General features: G+C 42.7%; 1 protein-coding gene across 1 annotated transcript in view; it reads right to left on the reverse strand.

The window, feature by feature from the left end:
* Positions 1–14,753, reverse strand: part of LOC146970399 (collectin-12-like) — a 41,217-nt gene extending 26,464 nt beyond the window's left edge. The window contains exons 1-2 of the mRNA XM_085804437.1: positions 14,468–14,753; positions 11,537–11,587 (exon numbers count right to left, since the gene is read on the reverse strand). Of these exons, the coding sequence (XP_085660563.1) occupies positions 11,537–11,587; positions 14,468–14,474 (58 nt within the window). The 5' untranslated portion in view covers positions 14,475–14,753. The remainder of the gene's footprint in view (positions 1–11,536; positions 11,588–14,467) is intronic.
* Between the last annotated feature and the right edge of the window lie 2,690 nt (positions 14,754–17,443).

A 17,443-nucleotide genomic window follows, 5' to 3' on the forward strand; every position in this document is an offset into this window, starting at 1 on the left:
GTGTGTGTGTGTGTGTGTGTCATGATGTATTACATTATCTTATAAAAGACCCATGGTGTGTGTATCTGTGTTAGCATTAGCTCCCTGTTAGCCACAAGCTGAACTTCATCAGTAAACATTTCATGTTTCCATGGTTTCCTCCGACTTTCCGAACTCAAACCAATCACGATTCGTGACATGCATGACGTCATATGCGTTCTTATCTCGTACTGCCGTAAAGCAGTTTCTCGCGATACTTCTATCCATTGACGAGATTTGTAACACCGAGACGGACGACTGATCTTGCAAGTGCGGTTTTCAGCCAGTGGGGGGGGATGAGCGCATTGGCCTAGACCCCATTCACTTCATAACAGGTCACTCAACCATCACAGTGACTCTGAGCCACAATAATTACAGCCCAAATCCTGCATAGTTCTGCTTTAACCCACACAAATGGCCAGAGTTTAGTTTGGTCACTTTTTGTTAACAGTCCATTTTACACTTGAATTTAGGTAAATAAAGCGACTTAACAGATAAATGTTGTTGTCTCCTCCACTCCATTGTGATGTGGACAGATAAGACTGATGTATTGGTGTTTACACAAGTGGTGCTATAGCCTACTGACTTCATTCTTGAGACAGGGTTGAACCTTTAACTGGGCTTAGAGGGTGTACTGGGGTCGCTGTGTCCCCCTCTGGCCCTTACAGCTACCCCAGCATTAACAGTCGCCAACTGGAATGTTAACAAGTAAACACTCTCCAACAGGGGAAGTTACCTCTGAGACAAATTAGTGAGACATTAGCTTGCATGAATTGCTGAGCTAGCTTAGCATGCCTATGTTTTCTTTTTTTTTTACTCTCTGCTTACAAGTTTATGACACTTTAAATTGGGCCCTGGTCCTCCTGAACATCTGGACCTTGTTAGAGCAGAGCCAAATCAAAGGACGCATGCAAACATTTGATACATCATCCCTTTACGCCAAGCATCATAAGAAAGAAAGGGGCAAAGTTGGCAAAGAGTTATTTTGGGTGTTTTTATAAGAAACTCTCTCAGTGGTGCTCACTTCCTTCTCATGATAAGTAAGGGGATCGGTGGTTTACAGCCAGCTCTGTAAATGAAGGTAAAAAACATGTGGATGGCTGCATGTCTGAGCAGGATGAGATGGCCTTGTTACACATATGCACGCATACACACACATGCATTGCCTAAAGCTGACAAAGCTAAAAAAAGAAAAAAAAGTGGCCTTTGAAGGCCTTGGCCAATATACACAATATGGTATATACAATGTGGACAGACACGCATCTTTGGAAAACATCTTCTGAGCACATGAGCATTCCTCAGGTTTTGTCCTGAGCATGTTTGCTGAACTGGTATTTCATATTTTGATACTTGACATGGCTTTTTGAGGGTGCAGTGGAACAAATATTCCCTGATACACACACACAGCTATGACTGAGGCATCATGTGATTGATTTGGAGGAAAGAGAGACATCTGATCATCAAATAGCATCTATTGCATCATCTTTGATATGCATTTTCATTTAAGTATTAATTTGAGATGTTAGGACCTGAAATAGTTTTCATACGTTAGGGGATTGCAATCCTCCTATTCGCCATATGCTGCTGAGGACATTTATAAACATTAAAAGATTTCTCTGCAGTTTATATTATATAACTGCAGGTCCATCACGTACTCTGGCATGTGTACAGACAAAGTTCCACGGAGGCTGCGCTGCGCACTTGTAAACAATTAAAAGTAGTATATCCGCTGCAAGAACCCAAATTGCAAAACTGGGAAAAGTGTAATCCTTCCATGGAACAGAGCGCGGCGCGGAGGGAAAACTTTACAGGGCATTTCTCGTTAGCTGAGCAGGCACAAACGGAGTCTGACTGGTAGAGAAAACAGTTTGATGGCTTATTAAAAAAAGGAGATTCAGCTCCAATGAAGCAGTGAACATGTTAAGTTAATTAGAGCTGGTTTTGTCATCCCATCTGTGCTTAGTTAGAGGAAGACAGACCATGTATGACAAATGGGTCATATATCGTAATCCCGGGGGGACAGACTCTTAAGCACCAAAGTGTGCCTCGTAAACAGAGCTGGGCCACTGTATTGGGGATCAGGGAAGAAATCCAAACTATTTACTTTGATGTAGATCCACTGTGATCTGGCAAACAGAAGTGGTGTTGGCAGACAAGAGTTAATAGTATTAGCCTATCATTATTGTTATAATTATTATCGCTGTACTGAGAATTAGCATTTCCACAGAAAGCTGTAAAATGCAACTCAAATAGCACCTGCATATGCATCATTAAAAGTGAGTGTTTTTAAATCAGGAGCATGTCAGTCCACTTATGCACACACACTCACCACTTGTAAATATATGATCAGGTATTTCAGCTCTACAATTACTTCTCTCATGCACACTTGTCCTTTAAAACAAACACACACCCCTGCTGTAAAGATTAGTGCAGTAATAAGTAAATAGGCCCAAAGCAGCGGCCGTGATAATTCAATGTTTTCTTGCGATGAGAGGGGACCACTCAACCTAAATATGCCTTGGCTGCCCTAAACATGGTCTAAAATATCCACTCCAGCTTGAAAATTTATTGCCACACAATTGACTGCAAACACTGGTCCAACATTGTTGTAAAATCATACAGCTCCTTCTCCTCAGGGGCTGAAAAACAAACTGGTGCACCAAAGATTTTAGAAAAAATTACACATCCACATTGAAATCCAACCAGTTCTTAGCCCTATAAGCTATTCGTACTAATTCACAGTACATATGCCACTTTCCAATGCAATCTTTTTCAGTCCATGTGCATCTAGATTATAACAACTACATTTCTCAATTACGACTGTTCACATGCATACATTTGGAAAAACATGGAAACCATAAACTGAAGTTTATTGGCCTGGGTGGAGAACATGAGACCCCCTGGTTCCTCCGGCTCATGTTCCAGTGTTGTTGGCATTTTGAAATGAGGTCATTCAAGTAAAACAGGACCATGTGACTCACAGAGAGAGAGAGAGAGAGGAAGAAGAGGGGGTTGGTCATTGATCCTCACTCTGACCATGTCAATCACGCAGCCCGACCATCTATTATCTCGGCTTGACAATGTACGCTGGCATGTTCTTCAGCTCTGACGGTGTGTGTAGGTGTGTGTAGGTGCCCAGCTATGCAGCAAACAAAACCCACACTCAGTCAAGGTTGACCTCACCAGTTGACCTCTGAGGTTTGTTCTGGAGGCAATAAATTCAGAAATAATCATTACAAAGCAGAAATATAGAGGCAGCAGAGGCAGAGTTAAACAAGACCCATGCAACAGATGATGGTAGTCATGTGGGAGTGGAGATTATTCAGCATCAAAAACTACCCTGAAAGTGGTATATTTTAATTTTGTTTGTATCGCATCAAATCTTAATACGCATTATCTTAAGGAACTTACTTTATTAGACAGAGAGCGAGCGGTCACTGCATGAATAACTTACTAGTTAGTCATTAACATCATGAATATAATGAAATGTAACAAGATCTATTACAGGACAGATTTGAAATCCTCTGTATGTAGTACAGTAATATACAGGTATATCTAAACCTATATATATCTAAAGTGAGGTGACAGTTTCCATCTACAACCTGGATTCATCCATAGATGTCGTCCCAGTGTGACACCAATGTATCATCAACTAAGGACAGAAACTAAATCAACATATTGACAGTCACAAAAGAGCAGTAATACAAAAAAATACCTACAGCTAAGACTGTAGTCTAAACGTGCAGTCTGCCAGATATGACATTGACACAGGCTGCGGCCACCGCGATGACGAAACCCATATTAGATATAAAACTGTCTATGGCTGGTTTAAATCATTCACAGCATTAGGCAAAGTGTACAAGAGGGTCTGGTAAAAGAAGAACTTACAGGATGTTGTATTTTTGGACTGAGACCTCCATGAAGCACCGAGCTGCATCTCTGAGCTCACCACTTCTCAAGGACTGACTTTTGTCCAGCTAATGTTCTTGTTACGAGGAGAAATGTGTGACGCCCTGTTTGTGAAAAGTGGATTACATAAGTGTGACCAATACCAAACAAGTCTTACCAAAACTGCAACCACGTTGCTGTGGCCGTTTTATTCCTGATGGCACTCACACTGAAACTATCTGGGACATCTGAATATCAACAAGCCTGGTTCTTCCGGCTCTCCACCCGACCACAACAACACGAGCACAAATAAACCGAGTCACATTTTGTCATGCGGGTTAAGAACATTTCATTGCACAACTCATGTGAGCCCAAAACCGCTGCTCCGGTGCCGAGTCTAACGCTGGAACCGGCTCCACACACCATCTGTGCAGTGGGGTTTTTGTGTGGTCACGGCTGCTGGGTGGCCCGCCGTGAAAGCACTTAGGATCCTGAATCAACAACAATCATCACCCGGCCCCATGTTCATCAGCCCGAGTCCTTGCTGCTCTCGATCACCACTGCACTGCATTTTCAAGCCTCATCGCCCAGTCGAGCCGATAAAACCACACAGTGTGGATCCGACTGGCCGTCCACAACCAATTTCGACTGCCCACAGAGAAGATGGCACCTGACTCTCAGGCGAGTTGTGTAATTTTTTATTAAACACATAATCCATAAACGTCATATTCAAAGTGCTCAAGTTACCAAAAAAAAGAAGATTTTTTCTCACTTATTTCTGATGTCATCTAGTCAAATCAAACCAGAGATTTTTTTTTATTGCTACCCAGTTAAATAGCTATAAAGGAAACTGTGCTCTCAAGTATTGAATGACCAGCTTGGTTCAAGGCCACTGAATCTGCCTCCGCATCTGATTTTGCAGTCAGTCTGATGGGTCTGTTGTCCTGCGTCCATGACAGCTATTTCCTCAGTCGGAACAACTACGCATGTTACAATTTTAAGAATGGAGACATCGGAGACAAGGCCACAGCAGGTCATTGTGTATCAGTGAACAGATGAAGCCGCTTGAAAATCAACACATCTCTATTTGGTGTTGACTAATAATGACATCGAACTGCCACAATGTCAAAATGAAGAATGGAGTTTAAGAAATTGGTAATTCAGCCACAAGTATAACCACCAGAAAGTCTTAGTGAGTCAGAGCAAATACTGTTGAATACACACGCACACAATTTATCTGGAAAGACAAGTGAAACTCCATCCATTCACCTCCACTGCATTGGAGTAGTGTCAGAAATCTAAGGAATGGAAATCTCAAAATCTGTCCAACACCATCTGTCTACATGACAATATATTTAAAGACGTGAGAGACAAACTCTTGTGTCAGGTGAACTAACACTGACCTGCTGCGTAAAAGCACCAAACGCTGAAGTTAATCCTGAAAACATAGAGAATCTCCAGACAGATTGTTTGTTTCTTTTGCAGCAGATGTCTAATTTGAAATGCTCAGTGAAACGCAGAGTCAGTGGAAAAAAAAAAAAAAACTCTACATGGCTTCCTTCCTTGCACAACATGCAGACATTTTTCAATATCTCCAAAAAATACAAGAACTAAAGCATAAACAAGAAAAACACCGAGTGGTGTGCATGTAATCAAAGCCAGAGCGACCGACGCGCCACAGCCAGGTCTGCAGGTTTGATAGAGGAGAAACACCGTGACTCACAGCAGAACAAAGACAAACACACATTTCTCAGACTAGTTTTTCTGCAGTTTTTCAAGGAGAGGAAGCTGCGAGGTTGATGTTGGCGCTCTCTGGAGCAAAAAGTCATCCATTATGTGTGAACACTGATGCACAGCCATATGCAGAACTTCTTCACCGAGCCCGTCTCAGACTGTTGACAGAAAATGGAGTCAGACGCACACATCCAATCCTGCGTGTGTTCTTTTTGTGCCCGAGCCAAAACCTGCTGCGAAGAGAGAGCTTGACAAACATCCATTATGTGAGAGAAGACGGCCTATCAGATGACATGTTGGTTGCAGCCGTGTCGTTAACGCTGCCTTGCGTTATCCCCCGGAGACACGTAGAAGGAGCGGTGTGAAGGAGTTTGATGAGTTGGTTAGGCCTATTTCGGTCAACACATCTATGGTTATATATAAACCACTTACTGACAGAAGCTCCTCTGCAACTCTAAAGCTGTCAGGCTTTATATCTGGAATCTGTTTACACTGACATATTGAGTTAATAGGAGCTAAATCAATAGTAACTGTGATGCAACATCTTAACTGGAGGCGTCCAAAATCCGCCTGCTTGCCAGATAAGATGGAAGTCAAGGCAGCTGGAACACATTTTACAAATTGAGCCTTGAAATAGTTAAGTCAGGCTCCAGAGGTGTCTTTATAGTCACATGTTCCATATTCTGTCCAATCATATATAACCACATCCACTCTCACTATGTGCATCCTTGCTGCATCGAGCACATGTAACTTCCTGTCTGGTTCTTGTTGGGTTGAAGGAATCCAACATGCATTGCAAGTCTGCAACATACAAACTCTAATCTGTTGTATAAAACTGACACTACTGGAGATGCAATAGGATTTAACTGATCGAGAACTGAGGCAACTTGACTTGACCCAAACAGAACTCAAGAAAGATTCAACAGTACAAAAGATTCCTGAGACCACCAACTTAACAATGACCAATCACACTTGTTTTTATTCCCCCTTTGAACCTGAACCTGTTTTCTGAGAGAGAGCAGCAGATTCTCAAGGCCAATGACATCCCAACTCTCAACACTATAAGGAATTGATGGAAACACACTGGGACAGGACAGGATAAGGAAGGCTTAGCCTTTAGTGTCTCCCTTTTCCCTTAGGCATCTGGGTAAACACAGCATCACAGCACCCAAACAATCCATCCAGATGTGCATGTAACTACAATTAAAATACAGTATGATAACAATTAGCCTATGTTTCATTACACATTCCCTCTGACAGCTCCATATCCCCCTAATAAAAGTCATAGTCTTACATATTGCACAGTTCCCTACGCCACCACAAACATAAAGATTACACACTTAGGGGAGAGATACCTAAAGTCAGACAAATACCTGACAGTTTTACCTGTATGATTATAATCTATGGGGATCAGGGCTAAAACAGTTCTACTATTATTTGACAGCTAAGGATCAAATAAAACGTTGAAAAACAAAAGAGAAATACAAAAAACACTGTCAGCCTTGTGTTTTCCATCTGAAGCACTTGCTCACTGTTGTTCCTGTATCTTATTTTCATTTTACGATTTCAGCTGATGTGAAGACATTCCCTTCACTGATGCTGCACCAGGCTTCATTTGTTTACACCGTCGGCGTCTGGATCTGAGTCATTATCAGCAGCTCAGAGTCAAGACTTGAACATAAAACTGCTCCAGTTCACAGACAGTGCAGGCGTCTGTTGAGCCGACCTGCAGCTGAACGGTGGTGGGACGCCTGTCTGTCCCACCACTAACGCTCTAAGCAGAAATCCTCACGGCCCCCGCTGGGACACAGTGATTTGTGCCTCGTCTGGGACGCATTCCCGCCTGTCTGCCCATTGGCCGATCCAGGATTGACCCACCTTCCCTCTGACCAGTCACAGACACTGCCCCTTTAAACCTCGCTGGTCTGGAGTAAAACCAACAACCAGAGGTGCTCCGTGTTGTTTTATCTGTCTTTGTCTCCCCTTTTGTTGCCCCTGTTAACTTTGTAATCCCTCAAAGTTTTCTCCCTCTCTCCTCCTCCTCCGACTCACTCCGCACTTTATTGAAAACACGAGCGAGTAATCTTTCATTAGGACAACAGAACACGCACTGCATGCATGCACGGCCTGGAGGGGGTTGTAAGTAACAGGCAGGCATTCTGAAAACATTCTTTTCTGGTAATAAAGTCCCTGTAAATTAAAACCACTTGCTGTTTTGCTCCAAAAATAAGTCGGGCAAGGAATGCGACTCCTCAGCTGAAAATAAAACTGTTGACAAATGTTCCTCTCTTGAATCAGACAAAGAAATAAAATCAGATTAATATGAGCAGGCGCAAACAACTGAGCACTGAGGAACATGACAATACAGAAAAACTAGAAATAAATAATAGGATGTTTGTAAAATCATTTCCACTTTTCCATCCCCCTCTCCCCTCTCTCTCATTCTCTCTCTCTCCTTGGCACATTGCTGACACAGCACAGCCCAGTCATGGACCCTGAAGGCCCACAATGCCTGCTCCCTCTCCCTCTCCACCTCCCACTCCCACTCCCTCTCTCTCTCTTGGAGTATATAGACTTGCACTGAATAAACTTCCAGTATGGACACAGGAAGCGGCTCAGCAACTTCTCAGGTTTGGACCCACTCTCACTGGGATAATAGACCCCTTGTGGAAAGCAGATGTCAAAGTGAGTCATGGAGCTAATTTCTCTCCTCACTGAAGACGTGTGAGAAGTAAAACAACATACTTCACCACCAGTGTACACGCACGTCTGTGGAGAAACCAAGTCAGGAGTTTGACATTGTATAAAACATTTGTTTTTCAACGTCACAATCAATACCTGAGTATCTCTGCTTCTGCTGTGTATTCAGGATACCTCCATAGATGTGATACGGTATACACAGTATGTCTAAGTTAAGCTGATAGTAATGGGTAAATGCAAATTCCTCTCAACGCCACCGCCGCATTCCGTTATATTGACCTTTGACCTGAGCCATAGTTTCAAGCTAAACCGTCTCTGCTAGCAGTTAGCACTCTGGTGCAGCCGTCATGTTATTTCTTGAGCTCATTTTATATTCCAAATGCAGTTAGGCCTTTAAAAGAAAAAAAAGTCCCTTAAAGGTAGGACCATGATTAAAGCAGAAGTAAGTGATATATTTGTGTTAATATAAGTCTTAAATAGTTATATCTTCCGACAGCAATCACTTACATAGAGTGTTTGGTCTGAAACACGGGTCTGTCAGTCCCTCTGCTCTGCTCTGAGCCCAGGAGAAAACATTTATCGTATCCTACAGTTTTTATCCAATGAGGAGAGAGAACGGCATGCAGGGCTGTGTGTGCAGCCAAGGGACGCCGTGAATGTGGCGACGTAGGGACGAGGACTGTTATGGTGCATTCAAGGAAACTCGTATTTTTCCGACCGTGAAGTGGTACCAGTTCGATCTGGTACGAGTTCACCGGTCGGAAGTTACGAGTGGCCGTTATAGTGACTTTCACCGGTAAAACAGGTCGGAAAAACACGAGTGGGTTGCCTGGAACGCTACAAAGTCATAAATTGTGACTTGAAGCTGTAATTTACGATTTCAAAAGCCTGCCTGGAACGCAGCATTAGCGAAAACGACCGGACCACTTACTTCTGCTTTAATCTATTATTAAAATGATAGTTCATCATTTTAGCAAATTGGCCTATTGCCGTAATCCCTACAGTCAGAGGAGTAGGTTCATTACCTTTAATTGTTGGTGCAAGCTGTTTTTAGATCGGCGGGGCAGAGACGTGAGCTGTTTTGAAAGGCAAAAGTACTGTGCGCCTCCGTTGCGTTCGCTGAGAAGCTCACGTCTCTGCCCCGCCGATCTAAAAACAGCTTGCACCAACAATTAAAGGTAATGAACCTACCCCTAAGGCTATAGGGATTATGGCAAGAGGCCAATTTGCCAAAATGTTGAACAATCCCTTTACTCTGCTATTTTAATTGATTGTCCGCCCCTTTACAAAACTTTAGATAACTCCATCCCTTCATGAGCACAGCTGCCCATTCACATGGCGCAAATCTGAGTATTTAAGCAACACTCCAGTATCAAACACTCTTTTGACAGTTGTAGTTTGGGTACAAGCGTTTTAATGGATGCCATTGGCAACCACCGTCCTTGGCACAAAACAAATGTCAGAATGAGCACAGAAATTTCTTCAACCGCTCCTGCAGCATGAACACGTTCTCCATGGTTCATCCACACACATTTTGATGATGTTTTGACATGTTTTCAAAACCCACAGGTCGTGAGCTTTTCATTTTGAGAGAATTAATTTCCAGTGCATGCGAGCCCTAGTGACTGCTCGAATACAGATGTTGCCCAGCTGTGTATACAACACAAATATATATTCTTCTGGATTCAACTTTTACAAAACATGATGCATCAGCACAGACGCACACATTCAAGTGTTAGGGGCAGTAAGACGTGCACATGTGCAACCTGATCGTGATGATACACAAAGTGGACTCCCACCGCAACACTCACACTTCCTGACATATGGCTGCCGAGCACTGACACGACACACATCCTCTAAAACACCTCTTAAACCAGAGGGACCACCGTGACCATTTCAACCCCACAGCACTGAAACTCCATCTCTGGTCTCTCACAGAAGCAGAAAGAGAATCATCAGGAAACACTGATTCATCACACTGAAGTTATGGTTCTCCACTGCAACTCTATCAAAGAGAGAAATGCAAGGGGAAGTTAATGGCGTCCACACTGTCTAGGGGATGCTGGTACAGACGGAGCACAATAGCACAATACAGAAAATTAAGGTTTTCACATGAATAAATGACGTTTGTTGTTGCATGTGATCGAGACAAACCAAGAGACAGACACAGAGAGTCAAACAAGTCACATAACTTCTTGTAGCATAAACTTCTCTAGTGAGGACTGCAGGTCCATAGTTTCAGGATTATTGTTTATGAATGGATCAATGAACCTGGTTACACACACAGTGCAACAAATCTGATGATGCCTGCTGTGTTTTTAACAACCACCCTGCTTTAACACTACACAAGCAGTTCAAACGGACAATGAATGAACCAAATCTGTCTATTATCACATCAAATGACAAAATTGCTTAATTGTATGTCCTAACCTTAACTGTAAAGACACCAAACTCGCGCGTGTTTTGGCTGGAGACCAATCAACAGCCTGATCACTTACACTAAAGTACTATCTGTTTGTTTGGATAAAGATGTAAAACTTCACAGACTTTGAGAGCAAATACAACCACTGCTAGATTTTGCGTGTTTTTTACTTTTGTGCTTGGTGGAAATGGCTGCGGCTGCAAAGTCAGGAGATCTGTTTAAACTCAAGGAATGTGTAAATGTAAGAGTTCTGAATGTGCTTCACTCAGCTGAGGAGTTACCAACATCTGGCTGCTGGGTATCGCCTGATGTGGGGGTGAGATTATGAACCTGTCTGGAAATTTCTGTGCTTCTGTGGTTTTCACCAGTTCTGGGAACCTGATACATTCAGGATATTAGAAGAAAACGAAATGAGCAGAACCTTTTTGAGACTAATTTTTTTTGGTTTCAGACCAAAGTTATCTAGATGCTGATAAGGTTGCAAAGTCAGCTGACTGGTCAGGAACACCCAGGATGCTGTGGTTTCTCTCAGCACCGTACCCCACCGCTGTTATAACACAGGAATCAAAATGAAAGCGGCAGCCAAAACTAAGTTTGTTTCTGGGAAATGAGGTGTGGCCTCCTTTTAACCTTGGGGATTATTGTATGTGGGTTGCAGCCAAGAAAAATACTGACTTTAAAGAAAATGTACTACATAAAATAATGTGGATACATGTGTCACAGGGGATATAAAGCAGTGAGGCTGCTGGAAGTCAAGAAGTCACTGATACTCACCAAACCTCTTATAACCAAAGGACTGCACCTCCTCCTCATCAGCAAAGTCGTCTAGAGGAAAAACAGGGAAATAAATGCATTAGTTATAAATTAAAGATAAAATCAATCTTGAACCTGGCCATACTGCACCCCAATTAAAGAGCCAAATCAGAGACTGGGGCATTATGTGATTACATAAGTATCTGTGCATATAAATAATCAAAATTATTTCTGAGAGTTTTTTCAGTGCTCAGAGGATTTGATCCACATGTGAAGACTAATGGGTAATAGTAATAATAGTAACAGGCTGTTGAAAACTCCAGTCAAAAGGGTTGAAACTGGACCTCTTCCTGTCTCTTGTTTTCTCGTTTTCTACCTAAACCCAGTGCTCCTGAGGTCAAGAATGAACTTTCACAATCAGGTCCAACCCTGTTGGTCTTCTATTTGGAGGTTGTTTTCTCACTGTAATATCTATTGTTCTTGCATGGCCACAATAAAACAAAACATGCTCTTTGTGCAGAGCTTGATATTTTTTTTAAGAAAGGAGGAAAAAAAACACCCCCAGGTCTCGTTCAGTTTAGCTCAGCTCTTTCTCTTTGACTCTGTGGGATTACTCCAATGTCCCATGGCCTGACGGGCCCTGAGTGTTGTCTCCTTTCAAGCAGCGTTCATGTCTGTGGGAAAGTTACTTTGCCAACTTCAAAGCCTTTTTTCTGCGTCGTCATCATGCATGGCCAGTAAAAATAAAGAAAGGCCACATGTCCCAAAGAAACATCTCCAGAGAAAAGGGATCTCATCTTATCTACAACGATAAAAGCAGTGAGGTGTGGCAAAGTGAGAACCATGGCTGCCCATCAGGTCGGGTTAAGACAGGGTATTAAGACAGTAGGTGGCTGCTGGGGTCGTGTCTTTAGAGCGTTGTTCTGCTTATCTCTCTGTCTGGGAACGCTCCGAAATGATCCTTCCACGGGCTTAAATCTGTAATAAATAAGAGCGAGCTTTGAGCAGACCACTCCTGACACAGAACAGATGAGTTAGGAGGTGACAAGAAGAAGCAAAAAAAAAAACATCTTACTTCAGGAATTTATCTTTCCCAATACTCTGTTTCCTGTTTGTGCCTCCAACCTACATGATTGTGTCTCATTACCACAGTAATGTTACTGTAAGTATGCCTGGCTTTCCAAGAGTCTTCCTTGGATATTGACTTCATCATATTTTACCCACAGGGCTGGAAACTGAGTGGCTCTGAAAACAGATATATGAGTCAAACTCTGGGTAATTTGGATTTCAAGATGAGCTCAATGGGGCCAAGATACTAAAGAAGGGTTTTGAAACATCACAGGAATAGATCCAAGGAATTTGGTGGTCAAGAAATCTTGATAATAAATTGAATTTGTTTGAATATGTCAACATACAGGCCTCGAGTCGTGTCATTGAATTCCAGTTACTGAGCTTTTATTGATTAATAATCGAAACATTTTCACTTTCTGAATGATGCTTTCCTGCAGCCTGTAACGTGTTAGAGTTGGTCCTTGTTGTGGCTCTTTGCCCACAGTCAAAATCACAGGAACAACATTGGGAAGCCACTGTCACTGAAGCATCATAGCAAAAACAAACAAAAGAAAACTGCCATTCAGGAGCTTTCAGTCACATTTCATGGCCTTCATCAGTGGGTGAGAAGAATCCATCCACTGATGAAGGCCTGCAGTTCCAGAAAAATGAAGTAAGTGGACACTGAGGTTAAATTTATTTTTGCCAAGCTGCTGTTTCCAGAAAAAAACAATGAACATCTAAGCTCAACAACTTCTACGTGTATTTATCTTTCACTGGCAATCAAGCAAATACACAACTAAGAACTCATGGCCCTATCATCTATTTGGGAACTTCATATCTTTGCAGGTGCAGGCTGCTTCTGCCTGCAAACCACCAGGTAAACAAACCTGAAGTGTTTGCAGTCAGTGACACCCAAATCTTGAAAACCAAACAGCTGAAGAAGAAGTAAGCTTGTTCTAAATGAAGCAAAGAAGTTAAAGTCCTTCTCTGCACAGCTCTAATGGAGTTAAAACCAATTAATCCAGATCATAACAGTGGTTATGTTCAGTCCCTTTCCACAGTAACGACACAGGATGTGGCACATAGCACTTTAAACACAGATTTAAGTGTGAGATCATAGGATTAGTGTTCGGACATGAACCACACGGTGGCAGAAGCCGTGTAATGTTTATCTTGTGTGGACCAAGTCGTCGGCGTGTTGTTGACCCGCTGTGGCTGAGAGCTGGGAGTGCAGCACGCACCATGTAAACCCAGCAACGTCCAAAAACATCTGCATGTGAATCGCATCTGGGCAACGGCACAAAGCCCAATAAAGCCCTTTATTGTAAATCATGAGCCGTGACCAGCATTACTCATGCACTTTTTTTTTCTTTTTTTTTTTGTTTTCCGGGGTTTCGTTACAGTGCGCTGAAAAGCAGCAAAGTCAGTGCATCGAGGGTCCCCAGGACGCGCGCACGGAGTGTTACCACAATAAAGGAGTTGATGTAGGCAGCGACATTAAACTCTGACTCAGTGTTTCCCTCTGAACTTTTGATTCACTGCAGCCAAGACAAAAGGAAACGCGATCAGTGTTAAACGCAGGGGAAAAAAATCAAATTCTCACTCCAGACTAGGTGTAGATGAGGTTCCCGTGTCTTGGCTCTGCTAAGAATAGTTCTGTGAGTGTAGGTTAGTGTTTGATGTGCAGGAGCGGCCAGATGCAAAACAATCCCCAAACACAGCGCCTTAATTGAAACCAGATGTCAGACGCGAGTTGTACTATAGCCCACGCATTCCTCCTCGCGTCTTGGAGAGAAAGAGCGCAGGAAGGTGACAACAAGGAAAGAGTGAGAGGAAAAAGTTGCCCAAAGCAGAGATAATAGATACCCGTGGTCTCTCTGTGACTCTACATCAGCCTACCTTTCATTGTGGTTCACAGGACTCTACAAGTCGTCAGACTGTTGTTTGAAGTCACATCCACAGCATCGCAATGGCATTTGCCCCCAAAATCTCCCCTTGAGCGCCACAGCAGCAGCACAGCGCCTTGGATCTGCGAGTATCCCACTATCCCCTGTTGTTGCAGCTCAACAGCAGCCTGTTAATAATGATAATGGAAATAAAATTTAAAAAAGTTTTTAAAAGTCCCATCCGCAGCTCTCAGGGCTGCAGAGTCGACCTCCTTCAGCGCAGGTATAGCGGCAGTGCTGCACCAGTGAACTTTTGGTCAAAGTGAGGGAAAGTCACAAAGTTGGAGGAGTTGGAGGATCAACTGCTGCCGGTTGATGTGGAGCTTCTGGAGGATGAGGAGATGCTGAGGTGACGGTGGATCCTGGTCCGGCTCAGCGGTGTGGAGGCACCAAGAGCAGCAGCAGCAGCAGCAGCAGCAGTGACCCGACAAAGTAAAAAAAAAAAGAAAAAAAAGAAGTGCAGGAATCCTAACGTGAGAGGAAGTGGTGCACTAGTAGGGCTGCACCGAGAAACCACGTGCTCCACATCTGAGCGCACCGTCTGCACCCCTGGTTCTCTCACTACGTGTGAGTGTGTGTGCGTGAGTGAGTGTGAGTGAGTGTGTGTGTGATCACTATTGCACACAATAACTCTGAATGAACACCAAAACAGCTGTGTCACATCAGGCAGTATAAGCCCATGTGGAGCAGCTCACAGGCTTCACTATCAACAGGTTTTTAGCGACTTCTGCAACGTGGGAGTTTGTGGATGTCAAAATAAAAGCAGTCATGCTTTGTGTTTTGAAATTAAACTTTCACTCTCCAAGATTAGCACTATTCAACAAAGCACGATTCATTTTGATTACCTTCATTAAAAAAATCTACACTCAGTTCATTTGTTCCCTCTTTTGCAGATTACATTTTTATTTTGAACCATTGGTGGGTTAAAAAAGAAGAAGCTATGATTGCAGAAAAAGTGTAAATGAATGTGTGGGCTACTGAAATGTTTGTGTGACTTGCTCTTGCAGACTGGTACTTTTATTTTGAAATGTATCATTCAGATTGGCTCAGTGATCATCACTGTTAGTTAACAAGAGAGGAAATTATTCATGTAGGCACAGATAAGAAGACAATTAAACTACAAGTCAAACATTTATTCTCAACATGTGCTGTTAGTGAAGCATGAATTTCCTACCCATGATGCACTTCACAGACAACTTGTCTCTCCAGAAACTGACTCATTTTAATTGGAGCTTCCATTGCAGCTTCATTACTGTGTTTTTGATTGAGGAGATGCATGCTACATATTCCTTCCCTTGAGCCTTACACACACACACACACACACACACACACACACACACACACACACACTGCTCCCGTTCCCTCAAACAAAACCCGACACAGCTCTGGGAACAGCGTTTAACTGCTTCATTCATTACATCTCACTCCTGTGAAGCCGTTTATCCTCTGCACCTGTTTATCTCTTCACTCCAGGCTTTGATCAGACCAACAAAACCTGACACAGGACCACATCATGAGCTGGTTACATGGACCTACTTTATGAAGCTCCTTTTAAAGCCCAACTTGAAGAGATGGTAGAACATCAAAACGACTTTATCTCAGCCTGCTTCTTTTTTTGTGACTTAACATTTTGAGCACATGCTACCTCGAACCTTTTTATCGCCAACTGTTTTATGTTCAGGGACCGAGGGGAGATCATGAGGGGAGAGAAGGTTTCTCCCTGCAGTGTTATAGGAACCAGGTGCTGAAGGTGTCAGCGAGGATGCAGAGCAGACTGAAGCACTGGCTGGTTTTGATTATTATCCACGGAGGACCCTATTTTCTGGGTCACAGCATGCGAAGAGGGCACATTTTTGAGGGAGATGGGGCACCGGTGAGGAGATGGGGACAGAGGAACCCTTTCACCCCATGTTCCTCACATTCCAGCAGGAGTGGAGATACGGAACAGCCTCCAGCTGAGAGGAATGTTTTCACTTTACTAAAAATATCCACATTCACATCTGGCTATAGAATCTAATAATAGCTGGTGGTAATATAAACACAATAGACTGAAATTTCACAAACATGAACATGGGCAGGTCGCATGTTGACAATAGCTTAAAGTGTTACAGAAGGATGCAGCTAGAGCTCATGTGAGATCAACACGTGGCCCAGGTCCAGCAAAAACAAGCTCTCTCTTCTTGCACTGGAGACTTACAACAAATACTGCACTGAGAAAACATCCATAATCAATCAAATTTCAGAAAATATATACAGTACATTGGGCGTGCAGCTTAGAGGAGATGACAGAGCTTCTGTGCATGTTTGGGTGCAGCCTTGTGTGGGTGTGTTGCATTAAGGATCTCCTACTGAGGGATAAATCAGGAGGCGGAAGCAGTTCACTCAGCATCCAACCTACCACGGCTTTTAGACGTGTTTATCTATGCAAACAATTTCAAAACATGTTGCATATGCACTTCTGTCTTCATCAGTAGTAGCATTAAATACTTTTTCCTTGAATAAATCACACTGTTCAGTCATAACTGCGAAGGTCTTGATCTTACCCTGTTAAAAATAAAATGTGTAATGATTTAATGCTATAAAAATAAAATTTAATTTAATTAACATAAAAAACAAGTGTTTTTATTGTTGTGGCTGACTGGTGCCTGCAGTTATATAATTTGTAAACTCAATTTGAGGATTAAAAGTTATTGTCCACAGCTTCATGCTTTGTTTCACTCAGTAGAAAAAACAAAAGAAAGCACAGATTAGTCACAATATTAAAACCAATCACCTGTTTAATGTCACAGCTGGTCAGTGCACGTCTTTCATTTGTTTTTAATGACTGTTTTGGCCCAAAAAATAATTTTATCACAAGAAAACACCTCTCTGCAGTTCATGTGAAGGACACCGGCACAGCATTTCAATCCTGTGGAAGCCTCTTGTTTTT

This window comes from Trachurus japonicus, chromosome 17 (genome assembly GCF_045865225.1).
Source record: "Trachurus japonicus isolate A0001 chromosome 17, Traja_1.0".
Lineage (NCBI taxonomy): Eukaryota > Metazoa > Chordata > Actinopteri > Carangiformes > Carangidae > Trachurus > Trachurus japonicus.